This window comes from Lycium ferocissimum, chromosome 8 (genome assembly GCF_029784015.1).
Source record: "Lycium ferocissimum isolate CSIRO_LF1 chromosome 8, AGI_CSIRO_Lferr_CH_V1, whole genome shotgun sequence".
Lineage (NCBI taxonomy): Eukaryota > Viridiplantae > Streptophyta > Magnoliopsida > Solanales > Solanaceae > Lycium > Lycium ferocissimum.
Window position 1 is genome coordinate 28,510,900 of NC_081349.1, and position 26,870 is coordinate 28,537,769.

Genomic DNA, 26,870 nt, shown 5'->3' on the forward strand with positions numbered 1-26,870 from the left:
CCCAATTAACCTAGAGTCTGAACTGGGCAATTTAGGATAGTTTGCTTTCTTCTTTCGCGTACGAGATCGTGCCATAGAGCCAAGTCATAGGGAATGAGATTTCTCTTTTGACCTTTGATTTTAGCAGAAGAATGGCATCGACAGAAGAAGGTGACTGATGATGTCGGAAGCTACAAAGTACGCAGGTAAGCAAAGGTATGAAAAACATATGTTGGGTAAGGTACTGAAGTATGATCGAAATGTAAAGTTGAAGATTAAAAGGGAAAGTGAACAAGAAAGTGTAACAGGTGCAGTTTGAGCTGGGCATACGAGGTATGTTCGTTATCTTCGTACTGTTGTTGATATTGGGAGCCCTGTGTGGCTGTGATATGATATATATATGTACATATGTTGGCCCTGTGAGGCATTGTTGGTATTTCCTGCGTGCAGGTTTTGAGATAGTAAGAAATATAGAGGAAACTCTGCCGAAATTTTCCCAGAAAAAAAAAAAAAAAAATGAGATATGGATTTGTAATACGACTTGAAAGGTCGTACCAATAGTAATGATAGGATTTGACTAAGTTGCGAGTACGGCTGACCTCGAGAAATAAGTTAATTGCTGAATTGAGAGTAATAGTATGATTAAGACAAGAGGCAAGAGCAAGAGGAAATATTATGGGAACGGTTACTTAGAGATCTGGAATGCGTTATAATAAATTGAAGGGAATCGACCAACGAAAGAGGCATGTGAAGGGCGTAATTCAATAAAAGAACACTTGAGGAAGTATTGGGAGCGCAGGACTAGTTTAACATTCGAGGACGAATGTTCTAAAAGGGGAAGGATGTTACATCCCGTGTTCTCATGCGGCTGGAAAGTGTGCGAGTTAAATGATATTAGTAACGGACACAAGGTTATCCCCCAAGCTTATAGGTGATTAAAGTGATGGTACACATGTATTGTAAGGATTTGAAGTTAAACCAATCGAAGAAAATAAATTTTGTCGGGTTTCAACATTTAATTGAGTGAAATACGGTCCAAGCTATAATATCCCGTTGTGTTGTTGACTTATCTTGATCTATTTTTTTTGTTGTGCTCGTTGCCACTTGAGACATTGAGTATTTGTGACTAATGATATATCATGACTATGATATTGCGGTGCTTTACTTGATTGATATGGAGATGAGAATGGTGATTCCATTGTGGCTTTTTGTGTAGCCTTATCACGATATTACTTGTATTTCCTGTGTGGTACCGTTTCGGATTGAATTGGTTTTTTTTAACATTACATTTCATCATACTCATATGCATTTCCATGATACATTGATATATGCATGGTTATGGCACTAATGATGATATGTGAGAGAGTGTAGCCTCCGAGGTCTTTGCCGGAGAGGGTAAAAGAGAGATGAGTGTTTTGTTGCCGAGGTTTCTTACCGGGAACGATGGAGTGTCCGATGCCCGAGGTCTTTGCCGGGATCGGGGAGAGTGTGCTCGTGATCCGAGGTTATATTCGGGAGCGAGTGGTACATGGACTTCGCGGGTCCCCCATGGGTCATGATCGCCGAGACGTGGAGTTAAGCTTCGTCGGGACATGTTGTACAAAGCGCATATGCATTGCATTCATCCTACATACATTATTGCATTGCATTATATCTTGGTTCCCGTTGATTGTTGTGATACTACGTGATGTCCGATTCGGATTGATTATACTAAGACTTGGCACAATTGGGTTTAGATGCTATAACATAAAAGATGACTTGTTTGTGGATATGGATTCATATTGACTTGTACTTGTTGGTTTATATGTTTTTCTTGCTTGTTGCCTTTATATACGTTATCTAGTCTTAGTCGGCCTATGATACACTACGAGCCTAGTGTTGTGCTCATACTACTCTTGCTACACTCATGCAGGTGTAGAGTTATTTCGAGTGATGTTCGGAGTCTCACGACCGTTTCGAGGCATTCGTCAAAGACGTTTGGGTGAGCTATTGCAACCCGCAGTCTCTCCTTAGATTTACGTTGTTCTCTATCCTTAAACGAAGTCGTATCCGGTTTGAGTCTGTTATCTATTCAAATTGTAAACTTTTAAGCTCTTGTATGAGTCTAGACCAGATTTTGGGAATTTCTTATAATAAAAGTATTTATTCCGCATGTTGTATCAAATTAAGGTAGTTATCGAAGGGTTCGCCCACCAGGGAGGGTTAGTGTGGGTGCCCGCATGATCCATGATTTGGGTCGTGAGCGAGTTAAATGATATTAGTAACGGACACAAGGTTATCCCCCAAGCTTATAGGTGATTAAAGTGATGGTACACATGTATTGTAAGGATTTGAAGTTAAACCAATCGAAGAAAATAAATTTTGTCGGGTTTCAACATTTAATTGAGTGAAATACGGTCCAAGCTATAATATCCCGTATTTTGGGACTAGAAAAATTTAATCGTCCAACATGCGCAAAATTACCCGAGCCCGGAGAATTCGATATATTAGTCAAGGATGAAAATCGAGAGCTCGGTGTACAAAGAGTTTGAGGTCCCGAAATAATATAGGACCTAACAAGTGTGACCACGGAGATTGAGAATAATATTTTGTGTGTATCAAAAGGGGCTATGGACTAGTGCTACATCACATAATCATGGAAATGAGTATATGAAGTGTATTAAAAATAATTATTATTTAAGTGAATTGAGGACCAAGAATTAATTATAGATGTATCTCGGTAATGTAGAGTGTAATAGATATAAGGGATAAATGATTAAATTGGCGGATGAGTGGGATTTTAGCACTACTACGTGGCAGCCAAGGAGGAGAAAAAAATTAGTGACTATTCCTTATTTGGTTAAGTGGTGGCATCACTACACGTTAGTATATCTACCTAACTATATCCTATATGCCTAACATCTCATTTGTTTAGCTAATTGAGTTGGCTGATCAGATTGTACTACAACAAACCATTGCAAATACTTCTCTAAACTATTGCAAATACTACAACAAACCATTGCAAACCAAGAACGTAAGTATCAAGTTGGTGAATTAGAGATTGTGTAGTCTAAAATATTTTAGATTGGATGGGTCCTTCAAGAAAATAAGGCAAGAACGAATTAATGGACAACAATATATATGCAGCACGGGAGCAGCAACACCAGTTTTCGGAGGAAACAACATACAGTTAATTTTTTTTTTTTTTTAGGCTAATTTGATTTTTGTGGCCGACAAGCTTTGTAAAAAGCAGCCGTCCAACTTTTCAAAAGCTTTTACCCCTTCAGGTAAAATCCAGGTGGCCGACAACTTTATAAAAGGAGCCGTCCACTTTTACAAAAGCAAAAGTAGACGGCATCTTCAAGATCATCCGTCCATAACAACATTTACGTAACCCGCAAATTGTTCTGGAGAATATTCATACATGGTTCTCTTAAAATATTATCCACGCCACTTCTTGGAGAGGAGCTCTCGTTGCTGCCTCCCAAATTATTCTTGAGCACATATTTTCTTCATTCTCATGAGTATAAGTAGGTATAAGCCAAAGCTCCTTTTGCACTTTATCAACAATTCCCTTTATTTAAAAGTAGAAATCAAATTCTCATAATTTAAGCCTCTTTCCTAGCCCTCTTAATCATGGCTTCATGTTACAGAAGAGATGATAAATATAAATTGTCATTATGAACATGGGGTCCATTTCCTTTGCCACCATTTTGAATAAAAGACAGTAGTCTACTCACCTTTACCTATATACAAACCGTTTAGTGTTAGGCTACCTTGATCTATGTGGAAAGCAATATTCTTGCCCAAACTTATCCAATAACTCCTTTCTCTTCCATAAAATTTTCATATTTAACCATTTATATCCATAATTAATTTCTTGATCTCACTCACTTAATAATCTGATCATAGTTAATTAATCCATAATCTTCACTAATGTTTCTACACTAATTGTAATTTAATGTGCAAACCGTGCACTATTAAAATTAAAATTAAAAAGTCCTTGTCTCATATCTCAAAATTAATCTTGTCCTTGAACTTATGTCGATTAGCTTATGGATAATCCAACATACAAAAATATGAGATATAACAACTTCCATATCCGAAAATCAACTATTAAAATTACTTATTCTTTGTGCACATTTTACGTTCATGAACGTTGGCTATCAAAATGGTGTCATACATTTGTGTTTTGGATTCTTTGTAATTTGTTTGGTAAGGATGAATGTTAAAGTGTAGTGTAATGACTCATTTTTCCTTTACACGTGATAGCCTCTTTCCATGAGTCACTATGCCAATTAAAATGATTATGACTCATTCATTAATATATATTGTATGAGACTAAATGTCATTCTCAAGTCCAGCTACTACCACGTGGAAAGGTATACTTTAATACTAATCTAATTTAATGTTTACTTAATTCCCTAATTGCATGCTTGTCCCCCACTTAGTTTACTTAATTCCCTTTTCCTTTTCTCTACTTAGGCTTTGCCTTTTGTCACACCCTAATTTCCGATAGGGCATGATGGGCACCTGACCCTTACTTAGGGCCGAGCGAACCCGCTGACTCTCGCAATACTCATAAACATGCTGGCCCTTAAATCATGACATAAGTACATAATGAAATTTTTTCGAAAAACAAACATGCTGTTCATCTTTTTCAAATCAAATAAAATCTGCAATCGTATGAAATCTGTAATATAATGCACAACAATACATCGGCTTATATAGCCGCTTGCAAACAAATCTGTAACCAAATGCATACTGATATATCGGCCCACATAGCCGCGTACAAACTGACATATCATACACTCGACTCTGTCTGCAAAGTCTCTAACATGACCCAAAGTACCACAACTCTAACATTCTGACTCGGCAGCACTCTGGGAGAAAATGGAGCTGCGACCCCCACCGGAACATCTTCTACTCATCCGTATATACCGCGCGGCATGAAACGCGCCCCCGAAGAAAGGGGGTGATGAAATATGTACTGAGCATGTAAAGCATGGCATACAGAAAACGAGGTCATAACCGAAGTAAGGAGTACAGAAAGTGAGCATAATAGCCAAAATATCAAAGTGCTTGCATCTGAAACACAAATCTTACATCAAAGGTACAGAAGACAAATATAATAATCAGAATACCAAAATGCTTACTCCTGAAATACAAATCATGCGTATCAACGTCATGTATCATATCCGGCCCATAATGGAACTGAGTGACATAAGCGAATAATCATCATGTTCATACCGTAACACATCATAATATCATAACTTACCATATGAGATGACATTAACCGATGTGGGATTCGCCTAAACCAATGTGGGATTTGCCTAAACCAGTGTGGGATTTGCCTAAACCAATGTGGGATTTGCCTAAACCAATGTGGAATTTTGCCTCATCATTGGGTTTGCCCCACCATTGGGTTTGCCCCCACCACCGGGTTTGCCCCACCGGTGGGTTTGCCCCACCACCCCGCCCGATGCCCCCGATCACGCTCGAATACATATGTACATCATATAACGTGTCCCGCCCTCCGGTGAGGGACTCGGTAGCGTAATCATCACATCATCATATATCATATCATATATCACATCATATATCACACGCGGTCCATAATGGGACCGGCGGACGAACGTGGTCGCCACTCCATTTTGGCGCCACAACACATCATACTTCGGAATATTGTATACCTCCGAACACATCATACTCCGTATCACATCATACATCATATCACATCATACTTCGGAAAACACATCATACTTCGGAATATAGCATAGTGTGCACGATAACATACCGGCCCGGGACTCGGCGAAAGAGGTAACAACAGAATGCACGAGCAGAATCGTGAGTAACCATATGCATATCAGACATCATCACAGACTCAACAGAATGATCAAAACGAACCCTCATTTAAAAGCCAAAACCATAGTCAAATCAAGTTTCCTCCGAGTGTCACTCGGGAACAGATTAAATCTAACTTCAGAAACCATAGTTACGTATCGGAATCATAAGTATAAGAATCATCATTTCAGACTCAACAGATAAGTAAGTAACCATACTCGGGGGTCGGAAAGATAGTCATTTTAAGTTCTTTCAAAAATAGGTTGTTAGAACCAAACAAAGGAAAGTCGCGGGACCCACGGACGAGCGTCAACCCCACCCGGGCCCGCCTATGAAAATTAAAGTCATCATACGTTAGAGAATCATTTACGAGCATATCAAAGCAATCCGGTTCTTTCCATGAAAGTTACGGACGTTCGTAGTTACAGAATCTTTTACAACAAAATCTCTTTATGCAGCTTTTGAAATCCAATCATACGGAAGACATAAGGATCATAATCCGACCACATTAAAACGCGAACATCAAGAAAGGAATAAGACTCATATGTATGCTCGGATCACAGGAATGGAATTGCCCCAAGACTCGTAACGTATCATAGCTTAGTCATATCTAAGACATGCCAAAAGAAGGAAAGGTAAGCTTTACATACCTCATTTGCTTTCTAGGCTAATCCAAACTCAAGTCTCGGCTGCTCAAAATCTACAATAAGGTCATTAAGTACCAAACATTAGCCATAAGCACTTAAGAATCCAATCCCAAGCCATCACTTTATTTACAGAAATTTGGGCAGCATTTCCCCTATATCATTAGCATCTCCCAATTCGGTATATCACCACAACGGCCCAACCACAAATAAATCTCAACACAACATGCATATCCATAACAACTTCGTAATACTTTATAACGAGCGACAAGCTCGAATTAGAATCCGTATTCTCCATAGCACCTTTTCGTATGTTTCCTTCTTAACCTTAAAAATATTCTCAATATAATAAGAGCATTATTTACCACAAATCTCAGCTTATATCATATAATTATAACAAGAAGAACAGCCCCCAACTCCAATTCTATCACATGACAATTCTATTCGCAAGTTCGTATTTAATTCATCTAGCAACGTAGATACGACTTGGGTAAATCAAATACATCTAGGAGAGGATTCCTTACCTTATATGCCAAGAAATAATCTTCTTCCACCTTACTTCACTTCGATGAAAGCCCGAATCCAACAGACGGCAAATGAGAACAACGAAGTTGAAGTAGTGGGTAAAACCCATATTTTGCTCTTGAGAAAGAAAAAAAAAAAAATTAACTGTATGTTGTTTCCTCCGAAAACTGGTGTTGCTGCTCCCGTGCTGCATATATATTGTTGTCCATTAATTCGTTCTTGCCTTATTTTCTTGAAGGACCCATCCAATCTAAAATATTTTAGACTACACAATCTCTAATTCACCAACTTGATACTTACGTTCTTGGTTTGCAATGGTTTGTTGTAGTATTTGCAATAGTTTAGAGAAGTATTTGCAATGGTTTGTTGTAGTACAATCTGATCAGCCAACTCAATTAGCTAAACAAATGAGATGTTAGGCATATAGGATATAGTTAGGTAGATATACTAACGTGTAGTGATGCCACCACTTAACCAAATAAGGAATAGTCACTAATTTTTTTCTCCTCCTTGGCTGCCACGTAGTAGTGCTAAAATCCACTCATCCGCCAATTTAATCATTTATCCCTTATATCTATTACACTCTACATTACCGAGATACATCTATAATTAATTCTTGTCTCAATTCACTTAAATAATAATTATTTTTAATACACTTCATATACTCATTTCCATGATTATGTGATGTAGCACTAGTCCATAGCCCCTTTTTGATACACACAAAATATTATTCTCAATCTCCGTGGTCACACTTGTTAGGTCCTATATTATTTCGGGACCTCAAACTCTTTGTACACCGAGCTCTCGATTTTCATCCTTGACTATAATCGAATTCTCCGGGCTCGGGTAATTTTGCGCATGTTGGACGATTAAATTTTTCTAGTCCCAAAATACGGGATATTATAGCTTGGACCGTATTTCACTCAATTAAATGTTGAAACCCGACAAAATTTATTTTCTTCGATTGGTTTAACTTCAAATCCTTACAATACATGTGTACCATCACTTTAATCACCTATAAGCTTGGGGGATAACCTTGTGTCCGTTACTAATATCATTTAACTCGCACACTTTCCAGCGCATGAGAACACGGGATGTAACACAACACAAAGAAAACCTAATTCTAGAGAGAGAAAGCTCTCGGCCACATTGGTCGATTTTGAGCTCTTTGAGTCTTGATCAAAAATTATTTTCCAAGGTGTTTCAACCCTTTAGAAGGTCCCTAAAACGTGAAGATAGTCTTTGGAGCAACAAGAACCATTTTCATCTCAAGTCACCAACTCTAGCCAAGTAAAGAATTCAAGTGGTCAAGGTAAGATCTAACTTTCTTTTCATGTATTAAGGGTGATGTAGATGTGTGAATATAAGTTGTATGCATGAAATAAGGTGTGTTGATGTTGGAACATGGTAATGGTTATGGAGTTATATGGGTTGATGTGGAAGTATGAGTGTAACTTGACGAACATGAATCGCATGCATTAAATCATGAAAGTTGGTGTTGGAATGTTAGTTAGTCGTAGGGACTGTTTTTGGTGAATTTAATGGATTGATTTTCTTTAATAAATATAGTTGTTACTATCATAGATCTCATGGTAAAAAGAATGAAAAGAATTAGAAGGTTAAAAGTGAAGTTATGTTAGTATGAAAATGGTTGGATCTATGATTTTATGTGAGTGATGTTGAAGCATGGTGTAGCCGTGTGTGTATTGTTTTGAAGAGAAGTTAGTGAACTGTTTTTACTTGATATTTTGATTGTCATTATCATGAAATTTATGATGGAAATGAAGGTGTTTAATGGTTGGAGTTGAAACTAAAGTCATTTGTGAGTTGTTATAAGGATTATAAAAATGACGATATAGCGTAGTTGCGTATGAATTGATGTTGTACTTATCGTGTGGATAGCTGGTCGTAACTTACTGAAATTATATGAAAAGAAGACATGAAATGATGTATAAAAATCACATGTGGTTGGCTTAGTATGTTCGTAAACATTTGCAAGAATTCCGAACATCGTTATGTTGTCGGTTAGGGACTGTTTTGGACATGTCGTGGTAGTGGACTGTTTTGGACTTATACTTTCATTAAGTTGGAAAGAATAATTATAAGTTAAGAGTATACACCATATTGTATGTTGGATGGAATGTTATAAGTGGTGACATACAAACGTTAAAGCTACAAACTATTAGAAGTAACTTGAGAATGTCGTAGCCGTATGTGAATCATGATTGCATGTCATGAATGTGAACATTTAGAATATAAATATAGCCGTATGGGTGTCCTTAGAGTTGTATTCTAACGTAGATCGCATATTTTATAGATTTTGATCGTTCAGAGGCTCTACGCAAAGGGAAGACATTAGCTTGATTGTTCGTGGCATCCGCTCGGCATTGAGGTAGGTTACGGTCTACTTTAGTTAGACTCTGATTAGAGAATCGTATGTAGTTGTCGAAAGTGACGGGGACAGCATGTAGGCCTTCGGGCATGAAGTAGAGGTGATTTCCAGTTAGATTGGCTTGTTAGTTGCTATGTGGGCTTGTCGCCATATGTGTTATTTTCTATGATATCACCTGTTCGTACCTCTGTCACATACTAGCTCACTCACCGTGTGTAAAGAAATGGTAACAATAATATGACTTGTATTGGTTGACTATATATTGATGATATTGTTGAGTGATATCATGCATGACATGTCTTTATTATTATTGTTATGATGATTGGTGAGGTGAGTGATCGAGAGACCCAGGTTTCTATGGGAGATTGAGAGTGAGAGAGACTCGAGGTTTTACGGAGATTGAGTGTTTGTTGCCCGAGGTTTCTTGCGGGAACAATGGAGTGTCCGATGCCCGAGGTCTTTGCCGGGATCGTGAGAGTGTGCTCGTGATCCGAGGTTATATTCCGGAGCGAGTGGTACATGGACTTCGCGGGTCCCCCATGGGTCATGATCGCCGAGACGTGGAGTTAAGCTCCGTCGGGACATGTTGTACAAAGCGCATATGCATGGCATTCATCCTACATACATTATTGCATTTCATTCATCCACTTCTATATATTTGGTGATCATTTGGTGAATTATATCTGTCTTGGTTGATTTCATGATTCCTTTACACCTTACTTGTATTGATATGTGACCATACTGTTTGCTCTATGTGCTACTTGTTGGTTTTGACTTCTTCATGCGTTATCTAATCATTGTCGGCCTATGATGCCTACCGGTACAAGTGTTGTCTGATACTACTCTTCCGCACTTTTGTTGAGTGCGGTACGATCCAGGCTCCAGTTCTAAACCCCGTGGCTGATACGTGAGGGTGACATCTTTAGTTATTCAGGGTGAGCTACCTGTCATCCGTGGCCCTGAAGAACCTCCTCTATCTATTTCTGTTTTTGTATTCGACAGAAAATATGTAGCCTTCGGGTATTTTCAGACTTCTATTCTGTCCTATGTTAGCGCTCTTGTACCCTTTGACCAGATTTTTGGGATTGTCGTGACATTTCTTGTTATAATAAGTATTTAAAACTTGATAACTTATTCTTAAATAAATTTTCCGCTTATTTAACTTGTTATTAGTAATGTGGTTCGCCTACTCGAAGGGATAGTGTAGGTGCCACCACGACTCGTGAATTGGGTCGTGACAATAAAGGTTAAAGCCATAAATAGAAAATGGTCAGTTTTTAACGTTGAGAGAATTAAAGGGTGATTTTGCAAAATAGTTAAGAAGGAAAGAAAGATAAAAATTAAGACGAGTTGCAGTCATTTTAGAGATAAAAGGTATTACTGGTTGTAGTACTCCAAAAAGAGATCGGTAAATTTATACAATTGCCTTTTTTCCCCTTAAAAAGGTAACATGTGTTCATGTTATATGGACTTGACATATAAATACGAATATTTAAAAATCTACACGCATCACAGATAATGTACAATTTATGTAACAGTATACTGATTTAAATCCATTCAACAGTGAAAATTAGAAACTAAAAACAAAAACATACAATTTAAAAAGAGGAGGTTTTTTTGGCCTGAGGTACTATAATACCAATTAGAATTACTAATAAAAAAGTAAGAAAAGAAAAAGGAAGTAAGGAAAGTAAATTGATAATGTGGAGGATTCAACTTGACTGTGTTGAAGAATGTGACCATGCATCTCATTGAAAAGGTTAAACTATATTAGAGAAACTACAGTCAAACCTCTCTGTAACAACATCGTTGGGTCCAAAAAAATTTGGTTGTTATAGAGAATTGTTGTTATACACCTATAACAACATTGATATTTAAATAATATTTCGCTGTTATATGTAAAGAAGATGCACAAAATCTAATTTTTCATTTTTAATTGTCAAATTCTAAGCTTAATCACATTTTGTATAACGAAGGAAAATCTTTTAATGCTGAAATTTTATATATTCATATGATATTTTTTGTCATAAACAGTGTATTAAAGGATCAAATATTTAGTCAAAATATCTACACTTATTATTGGTAATCATTAGATATTCTATTTTTATAAAGATGGTTAATTATTATATTATCAAAAAAATAAGATAGCTGTTATATAGAGGCTAATTTTACAAAGAATACACTATTATAAAGTTGATTGTTGCTGTTATAGGTGAAATGTTTGTATACGGTAAAAAGCGGGGTCGTTAACCCCAACCCAAGGTTCGACGATCCGAACCAAGAGTAAGAGGCAATGGATAGGAGAGCTCCGCTAAACCGGACAGAAGCATTCAGACCTGACGATTCCCGAGGAATGCACCCGCAGTTGGCTATCGTGCGAGAAATCCAGCCCATTGCGGATTTCACGCCACACGGTGTAATTGGCAGTTGTCAAACCCGAGATTTCAGGGATCCTTATCTCTAATTGATTTAGTTACCTTGTTGAATGCAAATTCTTGTACTATAAATAAGGGGGGAGTAAATCTACACAGCCCCATCTGATTTTTACCATCTTCCATACATTTGTGCCACTAACTTGTTCCCAAAGTTCCATCAAAATATCAGGTATTTCCAGATATATTACTCAAAAGAACCGAACTGCTCTTAAGAATATCCACAATTTGGTCGAGTGACTCAGGCCACAAACCGAGCTGCTCTTTGCATTCAATCCCAAGGCTATTTCTTTTTCGTTTACTTGCAATCGGTATTTCATTATTGTTATTTTTTCCGTTCTATAGCAAATCAGATCGTATATCCTTTAAACCACTTATAAATTCAATTGTTACCTTTTAAGGGGTAAACAATGTTGTTATAGGAAAGTAAAATATAACATAAAAAATCGGTTCCAAAAAAATATGGTTGTTATAGAGAGGTGTTGTTATATGCGGATGACGTTATAGAGAGGTCTGACTGTATTTGTATTTGTTTAATTATTCAAAATGCTCCCTTATATGCGGACCTAATTCATTTTAATGGTTCAAACACGTGGAAATTCTTATATACCATATTGAAGTGTATGATGACCAACTCATCTTAAACTAGTATAAAGTATATCAGACTTTATTTAATTAATTGAGATTGAATGAGAAGATTACCCTAGAGTAGCTTATCATTTCTCTGCAGTAATACAGTATGCTAATAAATAATAGAATTGACTTTTAAGTAAATGAGAAGATTCCAAGCCTAGAATACATATATACAGCTTAATCTTAGCACTGTGTACTGTTATGCATATCTTAAGTAGTAATTAATCAGACTGCTAATAAACACTAGAAATGACTTTTAAGAAAAAATGATTTAATAGTGCATGTTGCATAAGTATACAATAATTTGTACCATGACTCAGTCACATTTCTCTCTCAATCATGTGTCCTTCACCTTTCTACACATACAATCTTGGTTAAAATATTAATAATATAGAAATTAAAAATTATATTGAACGTTTTAGTTGGCCTGTCGGGAGACAATACTTTAATTTCCCTATATAATTTGATAATCTTAGTTGGAATATTTATAAGACCTTTTAATTTTAAAAATTAAGAAAATATTGGAACTATTGCCAACATACAAGTAATGAGAGTGAGTACACTCACTACTTTCGACTCGATTTACACGTATATAATTAAACAACTTGTAAAAAACTCGTGCACTTTAATTGCACTAGTTCGTTCCAATTACTACACAAATGATTAGTGGATAAGCAGTATGTTGTATTCGGGAAATATAATGATGAGATTAAAATACGAGAAATAATTAATGACAGAATTGTTTAATGGGTATATGTTTGATTCAATCCTCCGACCTTGAGAAATTAAAAAACAGTCCCTAACCAATGCTCCACTAGGCCTGCTTTGATCATATGTTTCTTCAGTTAATAGTAGATATATTTTCAGAATTATATACATAATATATTGAGTTTAGTGAAAAGTGACCGTGAGTTCACGTGACCCAATTTTCTACATAAATTCGCCTCTGTGTTTTGGTCTAAATTGCATAACTTGAGATAAATTTTTATTATCAAATTTAATCTTGACTTAACATTTTGAAAAAAGGGCTTATGTGTCATTTTGTTATTTTTATCCCTGGATTAATACCACAATTGTATAAACAATTCTGAGATTATTCATTCCAAAATCAATAATTATATCAAATATGAAATAAAAAAAATCCCATAATTTTAAATCGTAATTTCCTTATCTCACCTTCTAAATGACTCCCAAGTGTCTTCGATTCCTTCACTCAATGCATATAATTGAACAACTTAAAATGATTACCTATATATGTATACTAAGTTAATTCCCACATCACTATAAAAAAAGAGTAGTTGTTGTAGTGATAATTAATTTCACTCCCTCATTTAGAGTCCTAAATCCATCTCATAATTTTACATAACTATAGTATAAAATTATATTTCTTTTTTATTGTAGTAGCTAGGGGAGTGTGTGAGAGGTGGGGTTTTCCTATATTAACATTAATTAATTCCAAAATAACGTGACTTGACAGCAAATGACCACTTAGAAAACAACGAATTTTCACCTATACTATTATTTAGTTTAATTCCCATGTTCATTGTTTCACAGCTAATTATTTTGCACGTCTTTTATACACTGCTTTAACATGTCTTCACATGCCATGAAGTGCTTTGCATGCAACCTTTTGAGAAAGAATCAAAGAATAAGAAACGTACGTTATTAAAAAAAAAAAGTTTATTTTTTCATGAATTGCACGCAGCTACTACACGAGTGATGATCGTGATATTCATGAAATTTTCTTTGAGTTGAAAATAATATTAGGGATGTACAAGGAAAACCGAAAAATCGCACCAAATCGACAAGCCGAATCAAACCGCAAAAAAAAAAAAAAACCGATTAGTGATTTGGTTTAGTATTGTAAAAAAAAACGATTATAATTGGTTTAGTTTGATTTTAACTAAAAAAAAAAAAATCAAATTGAGACCAAATCGATATATGTATGTATACAATTTTGTAGTTATTTTATACATATATAAAGAATATGTAAATAGTCTTATAACTTTATCAAAGTGGTTTCATAATATTTTAACATCCTTTTTTTTGTGCGGATTGTCCTTCAAATGCACTGGTCTTTAATTTTTATCCCTCAAATTGGTGGTCTTTAATTTTTGTCCTTCGCATAATATCATGAGGTTTGGGTTTTGAACCCCGGCTCAGTAAAAAAAAAAAAAAATCGCAAGGCAAAGTTTCGTAGCAAAGTTAGGCCTATTCGGGCCAAAGTTAAGCCTTAAGGCAGAGTTTTGCAAAATTCCAATTGAGTTATAAAAAAAAATCGCTTAATTTTTTTTTTCTTTTTTCTTTTAATGCAAACTTCTACCTTAAGATAAAGTTTTGCGATAAATGCTATGAAATGTGCTCAAGGCGGTTTGAAGTCAAAACCCTGCTTGAAGGCCTAATTTTGGCCCGAATAGGCCTAACTTTGCTATGAAACTCTACCTTGTGAATTTTTTTTAATTTTTGACTGAGCGGGGTTTCGAACCCAGAACCAAGAGATTTTAGCGAAAGACAAAATTAAAGACCTCTAATTTGGGGCCAAAAATTAAAGATCACCACCGAATAAGGCCAATCGTGCAAATTGCCCTTTAACATCAGGTTTGGACTTATTTTTCAGCCCATCCAGCAAATTACAAAATCCCAAACCAAAACTTCTCTTACACACCTAAAGACCCAACAGATGAACAAACTATCAATTTACTTTCATTACTATCGTTGAAACTTGAAAGCTAGAAATATTTTGGTGTTGTTATTAGTGTACTGCATGTTTAGCTTGGAAAAAATAATTCTTTTGTTCGTAACCAACAAAAGACAGAGAGAAAAGGGGGAAAAATACTTATTTTTGGATCAAGCAAATGCTATTGTAAGATGCTTTGCATCAACCACAAAAAAGAACCCGAAAAAATCGATAAATCCGAGAAAAACCGAGATTGAAAAACCCGAGTTTTGTTGGTTTGATTTGGTTTTTAGATTTTAAAACGCAACTTAATTGGTTTGGTTTGGTATTTGAAAAGCTCGAACCAACCTGGTCCATGTACACTCCTACAAAATATCATGTGAGTAGAACTTAAAAAAAAAAAAATCAAAATAATGCAACGGACCTTCAGAAATCTTTTATTGAGTTTGAAATTCTGCAAGTTAACTCTAAAATTTTCTGACCAGTGGAGCAAGTGAAACATCAAGAAATTCATTGTCCCGGAGTTCAAGGAGGCAGCTCAAACTATTCAAACTTTCTGAAATTTCAACCTCATATTTCAAACTCTGGCATATTATGATGAAGTTTTTTCGTAATTTAGTCACCAGTATTTCCATATAAATTTTATTTTCTCATTAAAATGTGATTAAAATTTAAATAATTTTAAAAATTTGGCTAAAACTTAATTAAGTCCAAAAAGGTGATTATTTGTCAAATTTTGAATTGTTGTAGACTTGTAGCAGGTAAATAAGAGAGTTTATACAATTGTGCCAAACAAGAAATTGGTTGTTTGCCTTGGGCCCCCAGGAGAACTTGAGATTTCCTTTATGTAAGGATCAAGTGCTTGGATTTAATGGGCCAAGTACCCGTATTGTTATCGCTATTTAATTTATATCTCAAGTTAAATTTGTTTTCGCAAGTTTTCCATTTCGGGAACAACTTTAGATGTATGAGATTGAAGTTGTGAAGATTCGCGTCTGAAGTTTGACAAACTTGGCCCTATGTACGAAGTGTGATCTTGTGAAGGTCAAATATTGGTATACTGTAAGGCCAACTTCAGACATTTTTGACTGAAGTTGTGGACTTGACAAAGCCAAACTTCAGACATAGTTTAGTGAAATTGTAGACTTGATAAGGTCAACTTCAGACATTTTTTACCGAAGTTGTGACTTTGGCAAGACTTTAGATATATATGCTTGGCAAAGCTAACTCGGACATTTTTTATTGACGTTGTGGTCTTGCCAAGGCCAAACTCAAGATATTTTGGTATGAGGATAGGACATATTTAGCTTAACTTTTTGCATGAAATTCAGGTAAACAATTTTTTATCCAAAACCATCAACTTGTTATTCAGAATTCAACAATCAAACACATGACTCAACAACCAAATCTACCTCAAATAAGCTCAAATTTGAAACATAAATTTCATCTATCATAAAGAAAAACCCCAATCATCAACTTGCCACAACATCAACGAATCTAACAATTCAATTTTGCTACAATGGTGGTTTGCTATTGTTCTCTTAAATACCTTGCGCTACTTCTTTAATGTATAGTTGGAAATAATTATCAACTTTAGTCTTAAATTCCTAAAGTAACAATTATTTTGAGCTAAAACGACAGTTAAAAAGATAATGAGGGAGTAGAAAATTTAGTTAGACTCGACTTGATAATGTAAAAAGCTTAATCAGCGGCGGCCCTAGTAAGAGGGAGCGGGTTCAATTGAATTACCATTTTTCGAAATATAATATTCCCGCTGTTCCAATTAACACGACGAAGTTCGCTTTTTGAGAGTCAAACAAGAAATTTAATATTTTAAACTGTTAATTACTGTAACTCATACTACTTTTTATCACAATTGAATTCTACCAATAAACTATTTTTCAAATATTGTGTAGTCAAATTCACGGTTAAAATTAAAAAGTTTAACTCTTAAAATTTCGAACTATGTCGTATGAATTGGGACAGAGGAAGTATTGCGCAAATAGGATGTCAACTTTCTAACATCAAATAGTATAATTAGGGATTTAGTTTAGTTCAACCCGACCCGACCCGACCCGAAAGTAACCCCTTTCCCACGAAAAACCAACCACTGCCGCAACCATAGTATTCAGCCTTATAGGGTTTTTAACACATTTTTCAAAGATTTTTGAGAAAATTTTGCAACTACAAAAAAGAAGCATTTGACAATAACAATTGTGGATTAAGTGTTTGAGAAAATGCCAACTCTAACAAAACTATTCACAATGGAAGAAACATCTCTACACAACACTAAAGATGATTGTTGGGTTGTCATTGATGGCAAGGTATTTTATCTTTCAACTTTAATGGGTCTTTTCTTTTTTACTTTCTCTTGTCTGGGTTACTTTTTTTTTTTTGGGGTACTTGTGGTCCCCAATTACTAGGTAGACTAATATTGAAATTTGTTAATGATGGTCTTTTCTTGTTTTTGTTAGTATTATTTTGTTGCAGTTACTGCTCCTTTTTCAGACTGCTTTGTCATATTTTCTAGAGTATTTTGCCATGACTGCTTTACTTCCGTTATTTCCTTTTTCGGACTTCTTTGGGTTACTTTTCTTGAGCCGAGGGTCTATAGGAAACAACCTCTCTACCTTCCGGGAATAGGGTAAGGTCTGCGTACCCTCCCAGAGCTCACTTGTGGGATTACACTGGCTATGTTTTTGTTAATCTGTTTTTCTTTTTTCTGTTTATGGTGAATAGTTGTGCTTGTGGTCCTCAATTATTAGAGATACTAATATTGAAATATGTGAATGATGCCCTTTTCTTGTTTATGTTTTGATGGGGTTTTGGAATATATTCTTATTGTAAATGTTATTGATTACATATTCTCCTAGGTGCTTTCTTGCTATGCAGTTTTAGACCAATCCACAATAACAATTGGGTGGGGTGGTGGGTGGTTATTTTCCCCAAAAAAAAAAAAAAAAATTCCACTAACCAACAGAACATGGGGAAATAAGTAAGAAATTCACTTATTTTTCCAAGAACACATTTTGCTCCATACCAAGACACACTTATAGAGTTTGTGGATTTCACAGTGGGTGTATTTGTATCTTTATAAACTAATTTTAGAATAATAATTACTAGGATTATGATTCTATTTTAATTGGCTGATGCTGCTTTCAAGTTTTCATGTTAAATAGCTGACTTGATTGCCATGTTGAAGTTCGTTTAGGTGTCTGAGTGTTATCATATGTATCTGCTTGGAGTCAGGTTAGACTGGCGCTTGTCCATTGAGTATATAGTGTATATAATTGGGACGGGCTCAAATGCCCTCTAAGGACTAGTAATAATGGACTTAATGGAAAGAAATGTAGTCTTGAGCATTGCTGACTGTTTTTGCTATGTTACATACCTATTTTAATAGGTATGCATCTGACACGGAATGAAGGATCTATATAACGTAGCTATCTTGCTACTTTTGTAGTACTAAGCATAATGACTGGAAAAGTTTCAGCTGTTTGGGGGTAGTGATGGTATCTGGTTCTCTATTGGAATCGGGGTGAGTTCATAGTTAGGAAAAATAGGGTAGAGATTTTATCTTGCTATATTTAGAAGATAATCAGTTGTCTTTTCTACTTGTTATCAGGGTGATTAATGATGTAATGAAGATTGAGTAATTACGTGACAGCAGGATTAGACAATTGAAGATTGTGAAAAATATATAAATCATAGATCAGGCTAAGAAGACTACTTTCCGTGACTTTGTGAGTAACGCAACAGGGGCCTATAAGTTTATTCAGAGAGCAAGTTAATAATTGCGAGCTGTAAATAACCTGGTTCAGGGCAAATAAAAGTTCATCCACTACCTTTTTCCTTTGTGGTCTTTGAAAAGATGGCTGCATTGAGACAGGCTGTAAAGGTTTTCATGGATTTATACTTACAATATTAAAATTTGCTTCTGTTAGAATCCTATGAATATTCTAGCATAGCTGTATATATATTAGGTAGCTTGATTTACTCCTATGGTAATTAGGAATTGATTCGTATTGATTTTCTTTTCTTTTTAGGACCTGTAAACTTAGCTATTTAAACCCCAATAGCTTGAGGGAATAATCAAGCTGAGTTCTCTCTGACTCTACTTTCTCCCAGCTTCTTCCTGAAAACTAAATAAAAGACTTTCTTGGGGATAAGGTGATGCGGTGCTCTCTTTGGTATTCACTTGTGCTCACACATGAATCTCTAATGCTATGAAGAATTTATGCAAGCTTACATAGGACAGTGTTTAGAGAAATTGTAATGGTTATTCTATCCATGCTTTTCTCATAGTTTTTATCTGCTTGTTTCCATATTAAGTTGATTCATTTCAAGACCTCGGACATATTTTCTTCATATATTATGACATTGCAACCTGAAGAATATTACAATTGAATTCTACCAATGCTGTTAGTGCAGCTTGAACTTCCTGATATTACCTCTTGCAGTTAGTTGAGCTATTTTACCTTCATCTAAGTTCCATATTATTGTGCATTTAAAGACTTGCCTATTGCACCACATTCTTGTGTTAGCCATCAAAGTAAACTTCACTTGGAGTCAACCCCATATTTAACTTCTTGTGGTACAGATAAACCTGAATATTGGAATGTTTAATATGCAACTTGCCAGTCGTGAGGATAAGTTTACATCCCTCAAACCTTAAATCAGATGGTAATATGGCTTAAGATACTCTATGCCTCCACAATTTGCTATAAGATAGTTTTGAAATTACAACAACACCAATTAATTTCAAAAAAAAAAATTACAACAACACCAATTGAGACTGATGATCTCCACTGGTCTTTACAAAAATATGTTTTCAAAGTGATAAATTTGTCTAGAAGGTAATATTATTGCTGAAATTGAATGATATTTGAGTTGCACATGAAGATTATGTTCCTAATTAAGAAGAAAATTATTGTCCGTGAGATGTTTTGATTGTTGTGTTGCTGCATCAAGGGACAATGTAGTTTGCCAGAAAAAGTTCTTTCTCTTGGGGGAAGTGGTCAATGAAGTGAATGCAAACCTTGGAGAAAGACAAAAAGAATACCAGGTGACTTCTTTCCATTTGCCATGGAAGGAAGTCCTGGGTGGCAAGTGGAGAGTTACCCATATGGATGCACTGTGTGGAGGGCAATCAGGAATCACTGGCCAATAATGCTTGCAAGAATTAGATGTAAAGTTGGTAATGGTTTAAAGGTATCCTTTTGGAATGGTGACACAGCTCTAAAGGTATCGATGAAATAGTCAACATGCTACTGTTGCTGAGATGTGGACTGGACAAGGGTGGGATCTGGATCTGAGAAGACACTTGAATGATTGGGAAATGTGGTTTACAGTAAAAAAAAAACAGAAAGAATAGAATGGAAGAAAGAAAGAAATGTGAACTATTAAATGTATCAAGTATCTCCTTTGACGCCAAACTTTTTGTTTGCTCAGAAGAAGGGCACTTATGTTCGAGATGTTTTTTGTGTACTTAAAAATCATATACTGCTAAGATATCCTGAGGAAGATTACTGGGACATAGAAGTGTTAAAATTGAGATGGGAATGACAAGAAAAGAGAGAGAGATGGAAGATTGTCCCATCATGATTGGATGTTTTCCAGAGATGTTTTGAGAACAAGCAGAACAATTTAAGAAGTTAAAGATTATCCTTCTTTTGGCTATTTAAACAGGATTAGATCAGACAGAAGATATTTTTTGATGTGTTGATCTCTTGTAAGAATAGATGATCAATGCTTTGATTGGAGGGGGTACATATTTTGATGTAGTACACCTATGGATATATAGATTAACTGCATCAAAAAAAAAATATCATGTGGCATTTGCTGATATAGATTGTATTTATTATTATACATGTTTCTGCATTTTACTGCTTTAGATTCTCAATATCTTTGCTTGGTGCATGCAGGTATATGATGTTTCAACTTATTTGGATGAACATCCAGGGGGAGATGGTGTTCTACTTGATGCTACAGGTACCAATTCATTCATGTTCTTTCTTGTGAAATTACTGCACACTTATAAGTAAGCGGGACTCACTTTTTCGTATGTCATTTTAAAGATCACAAATTGACTTGTCATGAATTTTCTTGTATAGGAAAAGATGCCACAGATGAATTTGAAGATGCTGGACACAGCAAAGATGCAAGGGAACTGATGGAGAAATTCTTCATTGGGGAGCTTGATCCATCATCCACTTCCATCCCAGACGTTGGGATTGTCAAGAAGGCGGGCAAAAATATTCCTAAGAAGGTTATGGAGATAACTAAGCAATATTGGTTCGTTCCTGTAGCAGTTGTTGGCATCTCTGTGGTGGTCGGCTTCTTGTACACACGCAAGAAGTAATATCAGTTAGATATTCCCTCTTGGATGTTAGTAATGTTGTGCAACATAGACTGGAAAAAGTATTCACCATATCTTTGGAGGTTCAGGAATTTTGGGACATGATTGCTGAATGCCCATTTTTGTTACTGTTTGAGATGACAAGAAATTTTCCAAAACAAATTATCACAAATAGGCATTTCAATACAGAGTTGCTGTCATTTTATATTGATAAGAGTTTTCATTGTCCGTATAACATTTCTGAGGATATAAAATAAAGCACTCAGAAATGACATATTATCTTTTTCTCTAGTTTCTTTTATTTAAATTTCTTTTTGAACCGGTAGTATCCAGATCAGCTTGCTTTATCGAGTGTTATGATACCAAAATAGCATCTCACAATGCAAATAGGGTATGTCAATCTGAGTGAACTGTATTGTGATATCTCAAACTTGTGGCACTGCTGGAAATTGCTAATTTTATCTACTCTTATAAGAGTAACTTATTTATAACACATGAAAACTTTAAACTTCTCTTAGTAATAATCTGTGGAAGGCAATTGAAACTACATTCATCTTTCACTTTGTGTGGAGGTGCAAGGTTTACAGACAAAGTACAGAACATGCTAAATGAAAGCTATAACTAATGAAGTACTTAAAGATGGATAATGTGTACGCTTAGTTCAACTGTCAATTTACGTTGTTCCACAAACGAAGAACAGAAACAAAAGTAATATTGTACAGCAGCAAGAAAAGGAAATGAAGAGCCTCCAAAGAGGACTGGCATATGAACAAAGCAGATGCTGAGGGGTTTTCAAAACAAAATGCTACTAGTTTAGATAAACACCCTTATGATTAAGGTTATAAGATGTCTTTCTTAAGGGGTGTGGAAAGACCTTAAAAGACAGATAATATAGACCGCAAAAGCAATTTAGAGAGATGAAGATTTCTTCCTAGATTGAAAATGGTAAAAGGAGAACCAATAATACACAAAAAGTAAAAACAAATCTCATCTACGTTTTACAAACTTATGAAAGGAAAGGAAGCAATGAATCAAGGAACCAGTTAACTTTTCAAGTAAAACGTTTCATTCACAAAACTTTGCTCTTTCTGGTTTTATATCACTTCAGCTTTGAGTTCTTTTGCAAAGGCACAAATCTCAGTGCCATAGATGTTTTACAACGAGAAATGAATGATCCAAAAACAAAACGTAGCTCGTGTTGACTTTTATTTTTATCTCTGTTTCCTTTCCAATAATGCATCACACAAACGAAGGGCGTCTGCATTATATTTGACATTATGTACTCTTACAATATTGGCACCATTTAAAATCGCTGTGGTCACAGCAGCAACAGTTGCTGGATCTCGTTCACCTGCAACAGGGCGAGCACAAACATCGCCAAGGAATCTCTTTCTGGATGGTCCAATCAATAAAGGAGCACGAGACAAAGCCAAGCTCCTCCTTGCAATCTCACTTCGAATGGTTGTCAAACCCGTTAGAATATCCAAATTATGTTCAGTCTTTTTGGAGAATCCGATCCCCGGGTCAATTATTAGCCTCCAAGCAGGAATACCGGCTAACTCTGCTTCCTTGAGCCTCTCGTAAAGTTCAGACCCCACATCCTTACAAACATCGTTGTATTGTAAGTTCTCGGGATTTTGCATTGAAGATGGATCACCTCTCATGTGCATTGCTATATAAGGTACTCGAAGTGCTGCAACAACACTATACATGCTGGAATCCAAACGTCCACCAGATACATCGTTTACAAGATGAACCCCGTTTTTCACTGCTTCTGAGGCAACTTCCGAATAGAAGGTATCCACGGATAAAAGCTTCCCTTCAACCTCGGGTATTTTTGTGACAGCCTCTATGACGGGAATTAGCCTATCTAATTCTTCTTCAACGGATATTTTTGTAGCATTTGGACGTGTAGATTGTGCACCAAAATCAATCATATCTGCACCCTCTGAGAGCAATAAACAAACCTGAGAAACTGCTGCTTCTACGGATATAAACTTCCCTCCATCACTGAAACTATCGGGGGTCAAATTAAGAATGCCCATAAGGGAGGTTTTCAAAGACGAGTCATGTAAGTGGTTTCCAACTGGCAGAACCCTTTTCATCCCGTTTCTCCCGACGAGAGATTCACCTCCGAGTTTCTCCCACAACTCGGAAAGATCACTTGAATGTTTCGAAAACGAATGCCAACGTGCAACTGTGTCGTTATCTATATCTGAACCGAGTAGATCAATCAAAGGCGCCACGACAAACGGTCTCTCCCAAATTCTTTCATGTGGAACATCAAGAATCTCAGAATGAATCTTGAACTTCCCGTAAAACAAAATATCCAAGTCAATAGGTCTAGGACCATATCTAATCCCGGTTGTACGACCCATGTCCTTCTCGATCTTCTTAAGCACGCTTAACAACTCGTGGGGCCCTAGTTTCGTGACACCTCTAACAGCAGAATTCAGAAACTGAGGTTGATCAGTTACATAAGCAGGAGCTGTCTCATATAAGCAAGCATGCCTGGTAATTTGTATACCTGATTTCTTCATTAGGTGTAACGCTTCATCAAAATTCTCAAGTCTGTTTCCCACATTACTTCCCAAAGCAATTACTACTTCTTGCTCTGGGGAATGAACTTCCACTACACAATCTGGGGACGAATGGATAGAGCAGACGCTCGGTGCTGCAAACAAGATTGAAAAAGAATATCAATCACTCACTACATGTCTACGCCTTAATACTAAACTAGTTGAGGGTCGGCTATGTGAATCCTCTGTCCATTATGTGCTAAATTTTAAACATCTCTATAACGGCGTCGTTTGTATCTTGGCTGCTATAGCGAAATGCTGTTATAGAGAACATATAATATGACATAACATGAAAGATCGGTTCCATAGAAAACATGGTTATTATAATGAAATGTTTTAGAGGATGACTGTTATAGAGAGCTATGCCTGTATTAAGGTCCATTTTATCTCAATTTTTAAGATTCAAAAAGAATATGTTAGAAAAAATGGCTTCTATTGCCATCAACATTCAATAAAACCTCACATCAAATGTTGAGACTTTGTAATTTCTTAAAAAAAAAAAAAAAAAACTATATATATATATATATATTTGAAACTGGTAAATAAAAAAAATAAAAAAAGAAATTATATTTTTGTACAAGACAGTATTCCATTAATGCCAGTAATGTCACATGCCAATTACATCAGAACCATACAAAGATTGATACTTTATGATTGATAGAGCACAAAATATAGGGGAAAACTAATAGTATTCCATTGATGCATTAATTGCACATACCAATTACATCAGAACCTTATAAAGATTGATACTTTATGATTGATATAGCACAAGAAAATCAGGGGAAACTAATACCCCTCCGTTCACTTTTACTTGTCTACAATATTAAAAATAAATTTTCACTTTTACTTGTACACTTTAGCATATCGAAAGGAGACAAACTTTTTTTTTCTTGTTTTGCCCTTAACATTAATTACTCATTTCAAAACCATTCTCCAAGTCCAATGAGATTATATACCAATTACTATGAGTATTATAGTAAAATACATACTTCATTTATTAATTCTAAAGGGTGTGCAAAGTCAAAAATGGACAAGTAAAAGTGAACGGAGGATTAGTATTCTATTAATGTCATTAATTGCACATACCAAATTACATCAGAACCATAATAAAGATTGATACTTTACTATTGATAGAGCACAAAAAAATAGGGGAAAACTAATTAAAAGAGGTTTCAAGGCCAAAAAAAAAAAAATCTAAGTGAAAGAATGTTACCATTGCAAGATTTCTTGGATGTTTTGAACCCAAACTTTGTGGGATTTAAGCGTCTGAAGATATTCATTTCAAGAATGGTATAAATATCAATAAAGATGATGATATTAATGGCTCTGTAATGTTTCAAGATTCACAGAAATGCAAGAAATTTCCAGGATAATCATTCTATGAACATGTTATATGCACTGGAATCTGATCAGATTCCCTCTTTGCCAGAATTTATTTATAGTAGTAATGCATAAGTGAAGCCCAAAACATACCTAGTGGCAATTTGTTAAATTCTAATAAACTCTAGGGACATTTCAGTCTTCAAAAGTTTTAATAACAAAACTCATTTCAAAATCATTCTCCAAGTCCAATGAGATTATATATACACCAATTACTATAAGTATTATAGTAAAATACATACTTCATTATATTAAATTCTAAAGGATGTGCAAAGTCAAAAATGGACAAGTAAAAGTGAACGGAGGATTAGTATTCTGAAGATTTGGATGTTTAATTATCCATCTTTTTTTTTGTCAAAATAATATCCATTAAAAAAAATTGATGAAGAAAATCCACATATGATTACTATTAAAGAAGCACAAAAAAATAGGGGAAAAACTAAAAAAAAAAGGTTTGGAAAAAAAAAAAAAAAAATCTAATGTTGTTAAAAGATCGATTGGAAGTTGCTTGTTTGGAGTTGCTATTGCAAGCTTTCTTGGATGTTTGAACCCAAACTTTGAGTTGATATTGGGAGAAAATTAAACTCCATTGCTAGGAATTCTGATGAAGAACACCAAATGGGTTTATTTAAATTATTCATTGTTTGATCAAATTAATGGATGAATTTTGTTCTAAGGTGTTGAAGCTTTCTTTGATGTTTGGATTAGATTTGAGGAAGTTGGTGTGATTTTTTTTTCAACTTCAAGAAGATGATGATGATGATGATGATGATGATAATGTTGATATGAACATGTTATATCCACTAAAAATAGAATGGAAAATTGCCAGAGATTTTTTTTTGAGTTGATTTGGTGTGATTTTTTTTTAGTAATAATGCATGAGTGAAAGTGGGCCAAAACGTGTATACCTAGTGGTAATTTGTTAAATTCGTTTAATAAAAAGTTTGTTAGGGACATTTCAGTTTTGATCAAAAAGTATTTTGACTATTATCCCTAAGTTATAACATGGGTTTACGGTAATAATTGTTTGAATTGACTTTTTTAAAGTAGTTTATAAGGTAAAAGCGGATACTTAATTTTTAGCTTTTCAATTATTTTTATACTTTTTAGCCTAAAAGTAAGCGTTGAAAGCAGTTTTTATTTTACTCATAAAAAAGTATTCTCTTCGTTCACTTTTACTTGTCATGTCTATATTAAGTGATACATATATTTAATGAATTTGAAAAATAATTTAAAATGAGTAATTAATACTATTAGCAAAATAGAAAAAAAGAAATTGTCTTCTCTTGATATGTTAAAAGTGACAAGTAAAAGTAAAAATTTATTTTTAAAATATTGAATAAGTAAAAATAAATGGATGAGTAGAAAAGAGCTTAAAAGCCGATAAACCCTATCCAAGCACCCTTTGGGTAGTTGGTACACGAACTAAATTATCCCGAAATTATTAT

The 26,870-nt window shown here is 35.1% G+C and overlaps 2 protein-coding genes across 2 annotated transcripts; one reads left to right on the plus strand and one right to left on the minus strand.

The window, feature by feature from the left end:
- Positions 1 to 17,280: 17,280 nt before the first annotated feature.
- On the plus strand, positions 17,281 to 21,754 carry LOC132066799 (cytochrome b5). Its single transcript, XM_059460005.1, has 3 exons — positions 17,281 to 17,429; positions 21,030 to 21,096; positions 21,219 to 21,754. Exons 1-3 carry the CDS (start codon positions 17,343 to 17,345, stop codon positions 21,464 to 21,466), a joined length of 402 nt encoding a protein of 133 aa, XP_059315988.1. The 5' UTR covers positions 17,281 to 17,342; the 3' UTR covers positions 21,467 to 21,754.
- A 617-nt stretch (positions 21,755 to 22,371) lies between these two features.
- Positions 22,372 to 25,474, minus strand: LOC132067822 (folate synthesis bifunctional protein, mitochondrial). Its single transcript, XM_059461171.1, has 2 exons — positions 25,256 to 25,474; positions 22,372 to 24,137 (listed from the first exon to the last, which is right to left on the minus strand). Exons 1-2 carry the CDS (start codon positions 25,320 to 25,322, stop codon positions 22,675 to 22,677), a joined length of 1,530 nt encoding a protein of 509 aa, XP_059317154.1. The 5' UTR covers positions 25,323 to 25,474; the 3' UTR covers positions 22,372 to 22,674.
- Positions 25,475 to 26,870: the final 1,396 nt, after the last annotated feature.